The sequence below is a fragment of the Artibeus jamaicensis genome, unplaced genomic scaffold, assembly GCF_021234435.1.
Source record: "Artibeus jamaicensis isolate MK-2021 breed Jamaican fruit bat unplaced genomic scaffold, CSHL_Jam_final scaffold_1019, whole genome shotgun sequence".
Classification (NCBI taxonomy): domain Eukaryota; kingdom Metazoa; phylum Chordata; class Mammalia; order Chiroptera; family Phyllostomidae; genus Artibeus; species Artibeus jamaicensis.
The window spans coordinates 10,848,360-10,865,993 of NW_026522025.1; the positions used below are offsets into that span (position 1 = coordinate 10,848,360).

Genomic DNA, 17,634 nt, shown 5'->3' on the forward strand with positions numbered 1-17,634 from the left:
TGGGGAGGACCTTTGATTTAAAGTTCAACATTTACATTTGTAATTTTGACTAATTTCTGTGCTCGCATTAATTAAATTGAAATTGTTTAATTAGAATAAAACTAAAATTGATCATTAAGATTAATTTAACCTGATAGGCTTTGTGTGTCTTTCTAGACAAATATTATGGAATACAGTGATAATGAAGCAGTGAGAGATGAAATTTCGCATCTCAGAGTGATTTTGCTGTCTTCCAGTTGTTCTGTCTGGTGTCTGCAGAGCTCTGAGTGGTGCTGTTTGTGACATCATTACCATTCAGTTAGGGCCACGCTGGACCTCTCAGTTGGCCTCTTCCCAAATATTTTTTCCTGTCAAAGTCTACAGATGTACCAAATTCTCTTCACCTCACTCTCCTAATAGCATCATTCTTCCCCTTTCTCCCACCCCCACCGTCTTCCAGGAAGACTATTTGCTTGGTTCTTCCCCTGGGCCTTGCATCACAGTGACCTTTGTAAACCAAAACTGCTGAATGACACTCCTTATGGAATTCACTAATGTTCCTCAGCCTTGAGGTCAGCTGTCAAATCTGGACTTCCCCATTGCACCCTTTACTGGATGTTTTCTTTGACTAAGAACCTGCCACAGAATTAAGCTCCGTAGGAAAATGAGGGATTGCAACCACTGAGTAACTAATGGAGTGGGAGAGGGAAGGCGGCCTCTCCAAATGCCTAACTTGCTTCCAGGAAACAGCTTGTCCTCTTCGTCCTGTGTCCTCCATGTAGCTCCGTCCAGCAAAGGCTGTTTCCAAATCTGGTGCCCTCTGTTTCTTAAAGAAAACTGTAAGAGGATGAGCTACTGTTTTACCATGAGATGCAGCATAAATTACATAACATTAGATCTGCATTTACCTACCCACACATTAATGAATATAAAACTTCGAACTGTCAAGTCAACTCTCAAGTTATTTGGTCTTCAAAGTAATTAAGCCACAAGGATTAATTAAGTCCTCGGGGAAAATATTTCCCATCCACCATTTTGCCAGAGTTGCTTAAAAAAAACAAAAAGTAAAAAAAAATAATAATAAATAAAAAAAATAAAAAAAACAAAAAGTGACATTAGCCATTATGTTTGTTTCCTGTAGCAACATGTAACCGCAGAGGTGCAAAAGACAGTGGGGAATGAGTCAAAATGAAATAGATATTTAGATAGTCCTTCAATTTCTGCCCACAGAGACCATTGCTACTTTCTCCAAACTCCTGGACCCTTGCTTAACCAAGCGGATTGAGTTAACCTCTCTCCAGAGTGGTTTCCTCCGAGCATCTGAGAATCCCTACTTCAGTTCTTCCTCTATAGTGTACCTTTATTGTCTGGAAAGTCCCTGAAATCTCTGACCTCAAAAATCCCTTTGTTTTTTTTTTAATAAACATAATATGAGATCCCTTTTGAGTTGAGAACATTTATCTTCATAGCACTTTTTAACTGAATTTTCAAGGCAGAAAAAACAGTGTAAGCAAACTCTAGTTTTTATATTTGAAGAGAATAAATATGCAGTGACCATTTGCACAAATAGCTGAAAATGATTCCAAAGAAATTTGAAGTCACAGCTGTGGAATTCTAGATTATACCTCCAGGATCTGTTACTCTCTTTTTAACTGGAATGTTAACTCCAAAGCCTTACAGGGAAAATTAAAAAGATCCAGTTCTCCTGGCCCCTGCCTTGTCTTTCCTTCTCTCTTTCTTTAACTTTATAGCAGATCTGAGGAAATGTTTAATACTAAGTAAAGCTTGGTGCTGCCCAGCCTCTAAGTCTGAAATGCCTGAGAAAGCAGGACAGATTCCAACTGTAAAACATTCCTTCACCAAGCCTTGGAAACTAACATACTGAGGCCGGCAGAGTTCAGAGGGAGTACATGTAAATGAGGCTCAGTTATAAACTCCTGAAGAGTGTTTTATTTAGCTTAAACCTGAACTTGAACTTGTAAACGTGTTCCTGGAGAACAGCATGGAAAGGCTGATGCAGGAGAACAGGAAGCCATATTTTAGCTTGGATAATTCACTTCTTTAAAAAAAAAAAAGACCTTCAAGGATGTTTTTAGCTGAACCGCCTTTAGGATAGCACAAGGTGCAATCTGCAAGGTTTTTGTGATTGCAGAATCTGAATGAAAGTTAGTATGTTTCATTTGATCCTACCACACGGATCTTCTATCCATAGGGTGACTTCACAAAAGAAAAGAATGTTTAAACAGCCAATGCATGGATAACAGTCATCCAATCTGTAATTAGTTTTATTAATATAAAATAATAAAGGTGTACAACTGTTTTAAATTAGTACTGTTATATAAGTTCTGAGTTTGTTCTTAAGTCTCAGTTAACCAGGAGAGCACAAATCACTGATCAGATCCTCCACACAGGCTCTTCATACTGTGGGATCTTCCCCTTCATGCAAGGCAGAAAGACAGTATAAGCAAACTCTAGTTTTTATATTTGAAGAGAATAAATATGCAGTGACCATTTGCACAAAGAACTGAAAATGATTCCAAAGAAATTTAAAGTCACGGCTGTGGAATTCTAGATTATACCTCCAGGATCTGTTACTCTCTTTTTAACTGGAATGTTAAAGCTTCACCAAAAGCCTCTTCTCACTTACCTCCCCTGGAAATATTCAGGAAGAATCTAATTGTTTATAGTGATTAATATTGCTTAGTCGTCAATTTAATCTACAAGTTTAGAAGGGAATAAATCTGAACATAAAAAGCTTTTGCTGTTTCAGCATTAAAAAAACAAAAGTACCATCATTTGAAACTGCTACCTCCCACATGTGGGTTGGTTTTGCAAGTCCCGTCTTAATGAAGACAAGTTTTGTTGCCATAAAACCCTAAGTCCTACCACATTTCCAGAAGGAGGAGGAAAGCCTTGCTCACTGATCCCTGGTGTGTGCTTTGGTGATGTCCCATGGAGGTGCGACAGGGCTCAGGGGAACCACTGCGCTTTTATCCAGGGTAGTGGGCTCGCGGGAGCCCCCGACCCTGTCCCAGGCCGTCTAGGTCACCTAAATGCTGCCCTGACTTCAGGCCATCATTTCAAACTTTTGTCTTTTAATATAAATTTCCTCCCCCAAATGCTATGATAACTGGTATACGGAAGCCTGTTTTGAAGATAAGTTTATCTGGACCCCAGGAGTGACGTGGACAAGAACCTAGGTCTCACTTGTACCCTGGCCAAGCTTACTGGGACCTCAGTGAGGGCCGTGAACAGTTTTACCCTGCCAATGTTACATCCACACTGCAAACGAGGAAAGGATGACTCCTGGAACCAGGAAAATAAAAAAGCAGGTGCTCCTGGCAGGTAATGAAAGCATAGACATGGGGTGTTTCATGTCACAGCAGCCTTATGGGGTGCCTCGGTCCCAGGGCAGCCAGTGACCAAGCTGGGACTTGAACCAGGGCCCCCACTCACAGCCCAGGACCAAGTTGAGAGCATAGTCCCACGCTACTCTCTCTCTCTCTCTTTTTTCATGAATCTGAAAACAGATTCTACAACTTCCTCCTCTCCCTGTCCACATGCGGCCTCTACACCACGTTTCTGTGGCTCAGGACAGAAGCCTTCCATTCCGGCTGCTGAGTGGGCTGGTTGTGGTTGCAGCTGAGTGCGTTCCTCTTCCCTTCCTTTCTTAGTGTGATGAATGGAGGAGGGAAGACGGTTGGTTCGTGTGGCCTCTGGGAGAGTAGGGTCTGCCCCGATTCCTGCAGGTGGCTCAGACACAGGTGGGGAGGGAGACCGGCTCGAGGAGTGGGAGGAGGCAGGAAATGGGGCTGGAAGGGACAGGAGGAAGGACCTCAGACAGCGAGCAGGGGGAGGATGAAAAGGGTAAAAGGCAAAGAGACCTGTGCTCAGGGCTGGCCTCGGAGGCGCCAGCTGGGGTGCAGATGTCCAAAGGTGGCAGATGCCATCCAGTGCCTAAAGGGCTCCTTGGCTGAAAAGGTTAGTTTGGGAATTCGTTTCTGGCAGAGGACCAGATCTCCTGTCATTCTACTGCTGGGTGTCTCTGGGAGAATTGTTGAAATGACTGGACCTTTCACTTTGACATTACTTTCTCCTTACTTGACTTTATCTACCTACCTGCACAATCTGAATGTTAAATCTACACAGTAGATTTGCTGTGCACCCGAGTCATGTTTGGAAAGAGCTTTTCAGCTTTAGGGGAAGAGCAGGAGTGGGGAAGCAGTTGGTGGAATGATCATTATAATGCGGCCACGCTTTGCTGAGCTCCGACCTCCACTCCCACGCCTCCCTTTTTAAACAAGAAAGCTTACCTCCCCGGGCCACCGTTGGGCCAGCCCCAAGTGTGACTGTCTGCACTCGTTAGACAACAGGCATTTAATTAAAATTGGAATCTGATGTGTAGGAAACATACATTTTTCTTCACTTCATAGCTCCCTAGGATATCATATTCTTTTCCTTCCCTACTCCCTTCAACTCTCCCCGCTGCCAAAAAAACTAAAAAGAAAGACTAACGGAAAGATTATTTTAATGTTGAAAATCGAAAATTACAAAGGGCTAGGCTGCCTTTTTTATTTTTGCCTTTGGGGCAGACATTCGCCAATAATAAAGCCCGTATTGTATCTTCAGACCAGAGGCAGCTTTTTTTTTTTATGGCTAACTTCCCATATGGAAAAGGCTTTGTCCCATTTCAGGGCATTAAAATACAGCACTTAATGAATCTGTAACCAAAATCTTTCATCTTACCTTTTGTGCAATAAAAAAGGTCACCTGATACCTTCTGATATTTGGTTGGACTTTGTGGAATCAAAAAGTAGGGGGAAAAGAACAAATAATAAACCCAGGGCCCTGGCCGAAAAGCAAGCCTGGAAACCCGCCTGGTCACTGCGTTTTTCCGTAGCAAAGCCACCCAGTGCTCCGTCTGGGCTCCACCCAGAGGGTCCGGCAGTGCCACCAGGGCCAAGCATACAGGGACTCCAGACGATGTCATCAGGCCGTTGTGTCGGCCCCTCTGCCTCCACACTGCACCTCAGATCTCAAGCAGCTTCCGTGGCGCGGGCTCACTTTAATGGATAGAATCTATTTTTCATGAAAAAGCAGGAAATAAGCTGTCTCTTTCATAAAAAGATTTACAAAATGTAATCATTGTTGAAATATTCCCTTTGAACTGCCGTGTCCACGGGGGTCTGCGGCTCCCAGAGTCGTGCTTCATTAGAACCCCTCACAGGCGGCTCCAGAAGGGCAGGTACACTGGTGCTGCCGCTTTGATGTCTTCAATGAATGAAAGAAAAGCACAATAAAAAAGAGCTGTTGATCAAGCATAAAATACTCTTTAAGCTGACAGAATAGCAGCGTTAACACACCCTAAGCTGCTTTTAGTTTTTCCCTTTTTTCCTCACATTTTCCTGTGCTTTGTGTACAGTGGGGGTTTGTATTTTATAAGAAGTCTCTGATCTATGTAGTATGCCATTCACTAACAAAAACCAAAATAGGATTGTTTCTGTCCCACTTGGTTGCCTGACTACTCCCTGCCTCGCCCCTCCCCTCCCCCCCTCACCCCACTTCCAAGGCGTGCAGTTTAGCCTTGCAAGGGGCAAGGGCCCAAATGCCTTTCATAAACTTGAGCCAATTCCTTTTGTGTGGTTGGTTTCGCCGCTCTGATTTTAATACCGCAATTAAAGACAGATTTTTATTTTCTCAAGAACTTTCTCTTGCAACTGGGGAAATGGAACTGACGTAGCTGCTACTTTTAACTAAGAAATTATATCATTAAATATGAGAACGGCGGCTCGTTGAGTGATTACTTTCCAAGAGAACTGGTCGTCCCCAGGTCTCCTGTATACTTTAGGCCTTGTGCACATGCCTTTTAAAGTTGGAGGACCCACCTACTCTGGCTTCCTGGTTTTCTAAACTTGCCACTACCCAGGTATGAGCTCGCTGAATCCAGACCAAACCTGATAAAGTTGTTATCTCCACTTCACCAAGTCTAAAACTGAGACTCGGGAGGGCTAACTAACTAGCCCGGGAGGGTTTAACAACTAGTATATAAGAGCGCACTCGTGAAGTGGCAGGGTTTTGTTAACTGGAACTCCAGAGGCCTGGCTCCCACCGCTGTAAATACGGCCCTCCAGTGGGTCTGCAGAGCGAGCGTGTGTGGGCCAGAGAGCAATTTTGAATTCAGAAGTCTTTGGTTTACATCCGATGAACATAGAAAGGGAGACCCAAAAAATAAAATGTACTTGATGGATGGTGAGGCCTACACGAGGGCAAGTTGGAATACAGTGAAAGAGTCAGACTTTGGAACAACAGTCAGAATAATTGGATTGTGCATGTACTCAAGGTCTGGAGGTGCTGGATGGCTTGTTGGGCAAAAAAAGATGAGTGTTTTCCCGTCTTGAGGTTTGAACCAAACGGAGGTCTTGGCCGGGAATAGCACGGTCACTCTCCAGGGAGCAGTGGTTTGGACAACTCCTCGGTGCTTGTAGTAAGTAGGCAGCAGTCCATGTTACAAAACCATCGCACATGCTACTGGCGCAGTGGGCCGCAGCTGGCCCCGCTGCAGCAGCTCTTCAGTCGGAACTGCCTGGGGCGGCTCGTGGAAACCTGCGTCTCCCTCGGGAGAGCGCCTGTCATTTGAGGAGACAGGGACATGTGGCATGAGCCTAGACGTGGCAGAGCTGTGCTAGAAGTCATCCATCCGAAGGCCTTGTGAGGGTAACTGACCCCAGGCATTGGGAACCCAGGAGACAGCTTGTTTCTTCCTCCCTTTCTTTATTCGACAGTGTTTATTAAGTGCCTATACAGTGCCAGCCACGGGGCAAGAGCCCGAGGATGCCACGTGCAAGAAGGTGGCGTTTCTTGGGAGGGAAACAGGTGATTACAGTTCAGTGACTATGACAGAGGTGAACCTTGGGACAAAGGGTCTAGAGAATGACCCCTTGGAAGAAGGCACTGCTAATCTGAGAAAGACAGGACTAGCAAGTGTTAACGAAGCCAAGGAGAAGGGTACAGCCAAGGCCCAGCAGGGAGAAGGCATTTGGCTTTGGGGGATCTGGAAGACGTTTAACACAGCACAAGTGTTGAGTACAAGCGGTGAAAAGATAAGGCCACAAAGGTAAACCTGGCCAATCACAGCCCATTAACGTTTTAATAGTTTCCTGTACAATAAACAAGTCTTGGTTTAGCGTTATTGAAAACAGGCCTTCTTTAATTAACAAAATCAGACAAGAAAAATGACTGCAGAGATCAAAGCCTGTGCCTGGCAATACCAATAACTGACACCTGTGTACAGCATGTCACCTTTTAAAGAAAAAACCAGCGTAAAAAAAAAAAAAACATCGTTCCTCTCATGTAGTGCAGAATGATCCTCACGGCAGTCCTCTGGGTTGAGGGTCACACAGCTAGTTGAAGTCACACAACTAGTCAATGGAAAAAATGGGACTCAATCGTAGGGCCCTCAGACACTGGATCCTTAGCCTCCTCCATCAACATAAGTTTTTAAAGTTCCTACCTATAAGTTTGTGAGAAAAGCAGGATACCTGGTACCATGCAGGGCACAGAAGTGCAAAACCCAACACCTTCTTTCTAAACAACAGCTCTGTAAGAGCAAGTACCATATTCATGATGCCCTCATCTCCCCAGAATGTATTACATACACAGCACGGAGCACACAGCAGGCACCCAGCATTTGTTGAATGAGTAGGGGCAAATAATGCTCCAAAGTGGTGTATGTTGATATGAAAAGCTAGAAGTGCACTCAGGGGCTCTGATCACTTACGTGGTATTGGAAGGAGGCAGGGGAGACTACCAGGCCTCAGGCTGATTTTCCAAGGACAACTCATTTGGACTAAACAGTGAACTTGAGCTCATCCAGACAAGAGCAGGAAGCCAGAATTGACTAACTGCATTGCAACTCCTCAAGAGGGAAGTCAAAATGTTGACCACAACCCATGCAGATTTGGTTGGTAGCATATTTTTCGGTGGCTGGTGGAGAGTCAGAGCTGCTGGGAGGGTGGGGGCACAGGCCTCTCGGGTCCTTTCTGTGTGTGAATGTCCTTAAATAACCCACCTTGCCTGGAGAAGAAAGCGAAGCGTCACACCCAGTTCTGAATTCCACATTAACAACCTCCTTCCGCAGTGTTCAACTTTGCCCTTGAGGTCTTTTGTTTAACTTTTTAATTTGAAAAACAGATTCTGCTGCGTCACAGTCTGTTCTGTCCTCCCCATCCCTCCGACCCCCACCCCAAGCACCCTCTTCTGTTTTTGTTTTGTTTTGTTTTGTTAAAGTGAAATATAGCTATCTCAAACAGTCTTGTATTTCCTTTTCTTGCTAAAATATACATCCGGCCCTCCGAGTGAAAAGGGTTTACAACAGGCCTTTTAAAAAGTTGTTATTTGAATGTTTGTTGTTACTACGGAGTTGAGTCCCCCTCAGCCAGCTCTCCAGGAACCTCCCAACCAAAGTGTGGAAAGTAGCCTCAGTTTCCTAATTGCTCTCCATGTGTCACAAGAAAGGAAAGTGACAGTCACTGTCAAAGGTACCTACTGCCATGCCAGGCTTCCTGTTTCAGAGGCAGCAGGACAGACTTTTGTTTATGATTCATAAAAACCTGACTACCGTGAGTATTCCCGGACCCTGGCAGAATGGGATTCAAACTTTCACAGAGCTGTAAATTAAGGGGCGGGAAGTGTGATAAAACTCCTTAGAGAATGGTGGGGGAAAAAAGTCGCGCTGCAATGGTTAAATGAAATTTTATAAGCACATTCAGCGTGGAGCTGCTTTGCATTACATGAGTTGAATACCTTAGAGACGCCACATCTGCAGGCACTTTATTAAGTCCTTAGTCAGCACTTTCCGACCTGATGAGATTACTTCTTCATTTGACTGGAGAAAAGGAAAGCTGAGCTCTGGTCCTGGACTGCAGATTTCTTTTGATGTTTCACCTTGAACACCGGCAGAGGACAATTACCCCCTTCCCTCCCCACCAGCACATCCCAAACTGTAGAAATTGCGAAGGTAACAGCGCAATTTTACTTAACTAGAGCCTTTGTGGGAGTGTGGATTTATGGACCTCGGAAACAACTGTAGCTGAATGTTATGGAGGAAAAAATAGATCAAAGCCCTGTGTTTACTTCCTTAATGTAAATGTATCGAGATAACATCATCCTATATTGTATTATAATATTGGAACTCGCTGCAGATAAGAGACAGAGAATCCTTTGTAGTCCATCTGGATACAGTAGGTTAGGTTAAGGGGCTATAAAGTAAGAGGGCAGAAACCTAAGCTTATGTCAGTAAATGGCTGAAGACAATTTTTTGACTCTCCATAAATGAATTTTGTTTAATGTGGCAACATTTTCCTAGTGATATGCGACTCAGCCCCCACAGTGTAACAATATCAGATTGCTTTTATGTTTGTCTTGCATGACCCAAGAAGAAAGTGCTCAGAATTGTTCTTCAAGGAATGTTTTCAAACTTGCACAGCTTACATAATGAATTTTATAAAAAAAATATCACAAGAGAAAAATGGGTTTTCTGGATCATGCAAACTTACAGAAATTGAATGCCTTCTATAAATGTGCAATTGTCACACTCATTAAAGCAGAATGAGGAGTGTCTTCAACAGCAAACTGATCATGAGAAAATTCGGTGGAATGGATTAATATTTATTATTATTATTACTGCTTACCTGCCATCTCTGCAAGTTAATGATGTAATCAAAGAGACCTCATTAAAAACAATTCCCTGTGTGGTTCCCCTAGCCAACTGGTTTCCCGTTCTGGAAAGCTTTGGTCAAGTAGCTGGGTTAATAGTCATGAAGATTAGTGTGGTGGTGAAATAAGTACTAATGGTCAAACTACAGGAGTGAAAAAGTATAAGAATAGGTTTTGGTTTGGGCCTGAAAGGGTTAATTAAGTTTTTTTCACGGGTTATTAAAGACCCCCAACCCCAGCCTTCAGGAGTCATATTGACGCCCTACCCCAGGGTCACTCACTCCTCTATTGACATGTTGCTGGTCTGAGCACAATAGCGTTCTGTGTCTGCAAATCATTGCTAAAATCATCTCAAGGAAAAAAAAGTTTGAAAGCTTTAACGTTAGACAAAAGCCCAAGAGCTGCAGTGCGCAGCTCAAAAACCCGGAGTCAGCAACTTCTATTGATTAAAAACTAACCTTTAAAGTAACTCTGAGAGTGTGTGGTTAGCATTTAAATTTAAACATGTCATGAGTTGATTTGTGTTACTGAATACCAACTCAAAAGAAGTAACATTCACATCGCGTTTTTTTTCCTAATTCCCTTAAGCAGCTAAAGTATTTCATGAAATGTCAATAGGGCAAAAAGAAAAAGGGGAGGGAGGGGGGCTGATGCTGGGCCTTGTAGTTTTCTTTCCCATGCAAATATTCACCCCCCCAAAAGAAAAGTGTGGAGAGTGAAACACAATAATTAGTCCTTTGTCTAACTTTCCCAAGTGCCAGAGAAAGACAGATTAATTAAATATACAACAGTGTTGGTTTTTGGAGTGGGGGTCTTGCTTGCTGTGTAGGTCATAAATTAGGCAGAATAAATACTTCAATGTGTTTGCAGTGGGCCTGCTACGTCAGAGCCACTGGAAGGTTGGTGGGAGGAGAGCAGAGGGTTTCTTGCTAATGATAGTCACGTCTGGGTCTGTCTGGTTGCTCTTAGCAACCAGACATGATGTAACACCAGGATGAACTTGAACTTGGGGGACTTGAAAAGAGAACAATAGACCAGAGCAATCAATAAAGCCTATTTCAGTGAAGGATTACAGAGCTGCTCTGGGGTAACCTTGTCGGCAAGGCACACTGAATAGTAAGATGTGTGAAGAAACTTTTTTTTTTCCGCTTTGCTTTTTAAGAGAAGTGCAGAGGCACTGCAGATTTTTGTAGTGCGCTGAGGTTGTGTCCAGAAGCTGTTGTATGGAAAACTGCTCCCCCTGCTGACTCACTGCGTCCCCAGGCCTTTGCTTCAAGAACTACCAACGCATTGTCAGATTTAAGTCCGGAATTTCACAACTGCTTTAGGAAGTGTGAAAACAGAAATCGTACGCGTTATTCGTGATGCCCAAAGTTTGAGACAATTTCATTAAAGAGAGAACTCAGCTCTCAGGTGGATCAGACTCAGCTCTTCAGCAGCCTGCTAAAAATACAGTTTGGAGTTTCCTCTCTCTTCTCCTTCTCCTTCTTTCTTTTGTCCAGTTAGATTTAGGCCGTGCGCCTTTGCCAGGATGATTTCCTTTCAGGACACAAGACACTTTATTATCTTCTTCAAAGCATGTGGTCAAAGAAGAACATCTGAAAGTACACAAGATGAGCAGTTTTCTGGTTTAAGTTTAGGTATTTTCAAGTCCTCTGGAAATCAAAGGTGGCTTCTGTGACCAGGAAATCTTACACCCACCTCCAGGTAGTATCATTTTGCCATTTATCCCAGGGACCAAATGAGCCCTTACCTAACCCAACTGAATCTCTTGCGTAAGAGTGAGCCTTCATCGACTGAATCAACCCAAGGGTAACCCCCTTCTTAATACCGTCAACTCCGAGATTTTAGAAGCATTCACTTTTGCTAGAAGTTGATGATTTTTCTGTGAATGATGATAAATGTGGTAGGTTTGACAGTGTGTCTCTAGAGAAAAGTTGGCAAAGCCATGTAACTCTTTATTTCACTTGAGAAACTGACTCTGATATTAAACTACAATTGGTCACTTTGTTTAGTAAACAAAGAAAGATATGCCATCATATAAATTGAGGTATAACTGGACCATTGCCCCAAACTAACTACCTAAGATTTATGAAAGGAAATGTTAACTGGGCCCAGCAGGCATAGGGAAGGCTCTAAATAACTGTTGAATGAGCAAAAACACGAACAAGGGCTTTTTCCCTCGGCACATCAGGGTAGCTAACAGGGTGAAATGTTGCTACCACTTGATTATTATATGTCATTTTTTAAAGCATTGTTTTAGAAATGTTGAGCTGAAAAGGAGTATTTTACATCCTAAAATCTACCACATGCACATACAAGGAAACATGGAAGAGAGATGCTGTGACTGGTCCAAAACGGCCAGGACTCCCAGTACCGATGTTTTCCACTTTACTTACATCACTATTCTTCTTTTTTTCAATTACAGTTTACCTTCTATAGTATTCTGTATTGGTTCCAGGTGTACAGCATAATGGTTAGACAGTCATATGCTTTACAAAGTGTTCCCCCGATATTTCCAGTACCCGCCCGGCACCATCCATAGTTCTTACAATATTATCGACCATGTTTCCTATGCTGTGCTTCACATCCCTGTGACCGTTTTGTAACTGCCAATTTGTACTTCTTACTTCCTTCAGCTTTTCACCCAGTGCCCCAGCCCCCCTCCCCTCTGGCCCCCACCGGTCTGCTCTCTGTGTCTATGAGTTTGTTTCAGTTTTGTTTGTTCATTTAGTTTATTCTTTAGATTGCACATATCAGTGAAATCACTTGGTATTTGTCTCCGACTGACTTAATTTCACTGAGCATAACACCCTCTAGGTCCATCCACACTGTCACAAGTGGTAAGAGTTCACTCTTTTTATGTCTGACCAATATTCCCTTGTATATACGTACCACAGCTTTTTCATCCACTTGTCTATTGATAGTTTCTTGGGTTGCTCCCATATCTTGGCTGTTGTAGATAATGCAGCAAAGAACAAAGGGTTTCATAAAGGACTTCATCATTCTTTTTTTTAAAGACTTTATTTATTTACCTTTAGAGGGTAAGGGAAGGAGAGAGAGAGGGAAATATCAATGTATGGTTGCCTCTCATGCATCCCCTGCTAGGGACTGGCCTGCAACCCAGGCATGTGCCCTGACTGGGAATCCAACCGCGATCCTTTGGTTCACAGGTCCTCACTCAGTCCACTGAGCTACACCAGCCAGGGCAGGAGTTCATTATTCTTATATCACTGTTAATTATCTGTGCCTCTTAAGAGAATGCAGCAATAACATCTTCAGGGCCTACATCTCACTGAACAGAAATGCTGTGAAAATTGTCAAAGTCGACTCTAGCACGTGACACCTCTCCCCTCACCCATTCTTCATTCAGTTCACTCTTCCTTGTCGAGAACCTGCCATCGTAGGCACTGCACTGGGCACTGAGGATTCACTGAAGAGCAACGTGCCCCTGTTTCTTGCCCCCCTGCAGCAGTCCTTGCCAAACTCTAAATAAAGCCTGTAATGTATTTCAAGTGGACACACACGCTTCATTTTGTAAGGCACACTCAGAATGCTACCAATGCCCAACGAAGACACTGAATTGCAGTCTTAGAGGAGTAACATCAGTTTCAGTGTCCCAAAATTCCGTTACTTTTCCCTGCGAATCCCCCTTGTATCCCTACCATAGATCCTGATTTCATAATTGGAAGGACAACTTCTAAATATCTTATTTTCTAAATTATACCACTAATTGCACTTTTTCTCTTCTCTTCCAGTCCTGGTACCTGGGATAAAAGTCTCAGCGTCCCACCATCCACCAGACAGACCACCTGACCCCTTCTCAACTCTGTAACATGGACGCATCCTCAACCCAGTGCGGTTACAACTTCACTGTCAGTGGAAGGGGAGAATCAAATCAACTTGTACATGGAAACAGCAAGCATTATGGTCAAACAGCAAAGGCCATAACCTTTTGGGATTTTTTTTTAAACTACTCTAGGGACTGTTGTAATTTTCTCATATGGTGCTGGAAATGGCTGGGCTTTGTAATATTTGAAGTGTTTTCGTGGTAGCGTGAGCATTAGATGATGTGGCTGGAGGAGATCTGCCCCCTTGCTCACTGACTTCCGCCGTAACACACTTTCCTTACGGAGCCTGGCTGTTTCACAGTATTTCATGAATTTACCCACACAGGTGTGAACCTCCTTGAGCAATCAGGAGACACATGGAGAACTAAATCTTTTGTAGTAGCTGAGATCTGCAATATATAACTGACGGGACAGTCAAAGGGCAATGTTTTTCTGTAACATATTGGAAAAAGAAAATGCAGTTATGTTCCTTTTTTATTTTTTCTTTTAGCTTGGTTTGGTTCAGCAGTCAGCAGTTCAATCTATAACGTGGCCCTCAAGGACAGTGAACCCACTCACGTTGCAGAGTAATTCCGAAAACGGCAAACTACTACTACTACTATTCAGTTTTTTAAAAGTTTTGAAATGCTGCACTTACATTTAAAAAAAAAAACATTTTTTCAACAATTTCAACAATGACACAAATTCACATGGAAATGGGGAAGATGGTCTGTTTTGACAGAAACTGACAGGAATCAATCAAAACAATCGAATTTTGAATTGAGTAAAGTGCAATTTCATTGGATAGCTAAATATCTTTGTAAGATAGAGATTGTTGAAAATTCTATTTTTGTTTTTCAAGTCCTTCCACCCCAGGACTCTAAATTATCGGGGTAAAAAACAGCCTTGCAAGAAAAAGGGGAGCTATTTTTGCTTTTTATGTTTTTTATTGTTAAACTTGTATCCCTTTAAAAACTGAAGGAAAATTTAAAAAAAAAAACAAAAAAACAAATCTAATGGTGCTTTTACCACAATATGTTAACTACATTAAATGCTAATTAATTATTTTCTGTTATCAAAGCACATAACTAAAATGAAATCATGGTATCTGTTAATTTTATAAGCTAGAAGTCACTATAATGGATTATGCCAATTCTGAAAAATTTTACATATATCCGGCAACATAGGATTTATCAATTATCAGACACTTCATTGTACCAGAGATTGTCCAGAAATTTTAAAGACCTTTGCACCCCCGAACTGGGCTATGGGGAAAAAATAATAATGATAATAATAATAATAATAATAATGAAACCAATACTGACACAAATGCTGGTGCCCACTCAGATCAAGGGTACTTGTTAGGGAAAAAAGTTTGCACCCCCAAATGTCCTGTATCTTATGTAAAAAACAAAAAACCCACAAAAAATAGGAAAAAATTACAAAAAAAAAGTGCAAGTGATTTTTCTACCAGACAGTGAAGCACCCCTTTGCTTCCCATGCAACTTCAAGATTTCCTATACTATACATATATATACGTTCTGGTTGGCGAGCCCTGCTGATCAGAGAAAGTCTCTGCATGTTCTAGTGTTAGTAACTAATTTTTATATAGTTAATGTAGAATAAAGTAGAGTGCATTAAGACACAATATTGTAATCCCTACTCTAGGCACCTGCCTTTAAACTATGTTTTTCAGCCCTTCAGAAGGGCTCTACTACTGTCCTATACAATCAAGTAACTGAAATTCTTGGGAAGACACTTTGCTCCTCATCTTTCCCCCCAGACAATGTTGTTTTGTTTTGTTTTTTTTCCTTAATTTGCACGAAAACAAAAATTCCATATCAATGTGCCTTGCCCTGGATAGCGATTATTTGTGGAATTGTTGCACATGCTCCTCTATTGAAAGGGGTTTTTCCCTAGTCAAGCATTTGGAGACACTTTTTGTAAATGTGACTTTTATGTCAGCCATTGTCAGTTTCAACATCTAGAACTAAATAGAAAGTTAGTTGTTCCGCAGATAGGAGTAGTCTTTATTGTCCTCTGTGGTCAGTGGCAGTGCTATTCTGAGATCTGTAGATGCTTAGAATATCAGTATTTTGGATGTTGCTGCATTTTACAATTTATTTGGAGTCTTCCTTTATTCCCCCCCCCCAGATATATGAAAATATGCAATACCTGCTTATATCGTGTAGAAAAGCTTAGCGATTATTAATTTTTCTTTTATTTTTTTTATTTGACCAAAGTCGGTGCTGCACTTGACGCAGTGTGTTTTAGGTGTTTGTCTTTGTACCTTTTTTGTGATTTTTGAATGCACGTGCGCAGGAAGGGCTCCTCTTAGAGAAGCAGTCAAACTGTGAAGCACTAAGCTGACCCTGCTTCAAGCAATTTTGTTTTTACAACTGTTCCTTTCACAAGCAAGCCTTAAAAAAAAAAGACAACTTCCTTTTTCTTCAGCTCCCACACCCCATTTTTCTTAGCAGACTGCAGTCAATCCACATTCAATAAAAAGTATATAATGCCCATTTTTATATGCACGTTTTTAAACTTCCAAGTTCTGAAAATTGTTTACTGGTTATCTCTATTTAAGGAAAAAAAATAAAATAAAACATTTTGGATTTTCATATGTGTCTGATAAGTGGTTGAATAGTCGTTTGGCGCTCTTGTATGGTGTGATTGTCAGTATATGGTGTCACTTCCTATAGCCAGCCAGCATACTTTGCCTTCCCCTATAGCACTTAGCTGGGCATTACTTTATTATGACATATGTGCACTAAAAAAAAAGAAAAAAGAAAAAAAAAGAAAAATCGCAGCTTTCAGTGCTTCACAGTGAAGGGAAAAAGCCTAGACAAACATTTTGTCAGAACCTTGCGATAAGCCAAGGTATTACCAGTAAATTGGTTGTATATACAATAAAATTGCACCCTTTTTTTAAAACAAAACAAACTAAGCAATAGTTTGGGCAGTTTTAGTTGTTTTTAGTGAGCATGTTGTAGTCATGACTGCAAAGAGAGAGAATAAACTGCCCACTCAGAAGATATGTAATTTGTATTGTTGTATAGTTTTATTGATTACACTGATTTATTCTACCCTATTTTATAATGCAGGACTTTTGTAATGTTGTTTAAATGAGGAAAATTTCTGTCAAATTAGCCTAGTGAAACTTCCAATTGTTCTTTATAAAGGCAGCGTTCATAGAATTGCTTTTCTTTCTCCCCCACGCCCCCTTTGGGAACTGGATTTAAGTTGAAAACTTTCCTGTTTCCTTTTTTTTTTGTAAGTATTTAAATACAGTTATTTTTCTCTCAATGGTATAGCATATTCCTATGCTTGAGAAGTATAGGTCTACTGAAAAACCATTGTAAATGGACGTTACAGGTATGCTGTATTTTTGAAGGTATTTTGTTGTATTAAGTTTGATGAAGCTAAAATTAGGGAACTCTGAACAGATTTGCAGGAAAAAAATGTTTTAAAGGCTTTAAAACATTAGGGAGGCAGTCTAGGGTGATAATGAACAGGGGTTAAGTATTAAATACACTAAGTTACATTTTTGTTCATGTTTCATTGTCCAGAAAGCAGCAGGAAACTGTAGTTCAGTGGTGATCAAGCAAGAAAAAAAGAAACACCAGCCATCCGAGTGTTCACCTTTTCAGGTTAGAAGCCAAGCGAAGAAGTTTGAGGAAGATTTGGTACCTGGGGCGTGTAGACTGACAGACTGAGGGCTATCAGCATTTGAAGGCCCAGCCCTTGATTCTTAGACACATTTGAATTTTTTCTCTTCCGTCAAATGGCGTTAAAAATATTGGCAAAAATAAATTCCTCAAGTCACTCTCCATGTTTTTTTTTTTTCCTTTGGGATCTGAAGTCAGAGGCACAAACACTAAATCTTATCGTTTTCCTATATACTTTTTACTTCCTGCCCATCCCCCACCACTAAAATGCTCCTTTTCTGATCACTCATGGGCAAGAGGCCCTCCCCCTAAGGCCGCTTCTCCATCCCAGAGGCTTTCTCTGCCCTTTGAGGTTCAGACTGATGCTTCCATTTCTTTACACCCTGGCATGAACAGTTAGTTATATTCAGTGTCAGTTTCTCCCCACCGCACCCCCAGTCAGG

The 17,634-nt window shown here is 41.8% G+C and overlaps 1 protein-coding gene across 4 annotated transcripts in view; it reads left to right on the plus strand.

Annotated features, from left to right (window-relative positions):
• The window catches only part of NFIA (nuclear factor I A), a 369,636-nt gene extending 353,309 nt beyond the window's left edge, over positions 1–16,327 (plus strand). For all 4 annotated transcript variants that reach the window (XM_037136211.2, XM_037136215.2, XM_037136217.2 and 1 more), the window contains one exon: positions 13,452–16,327. In XM_037136211.2, the coding sequence (XP_036992106.2) occupies positions 13,452–13,469 (18 nt within the window). In that variant the 3' untranslated portion in view covers positions 13,470–16,327. The remainder of the gene's footprint in view (positions 1–13,451) is intronic.
• Positions 16,328–17,634: the final 1,307 nt, after the last annotated feature.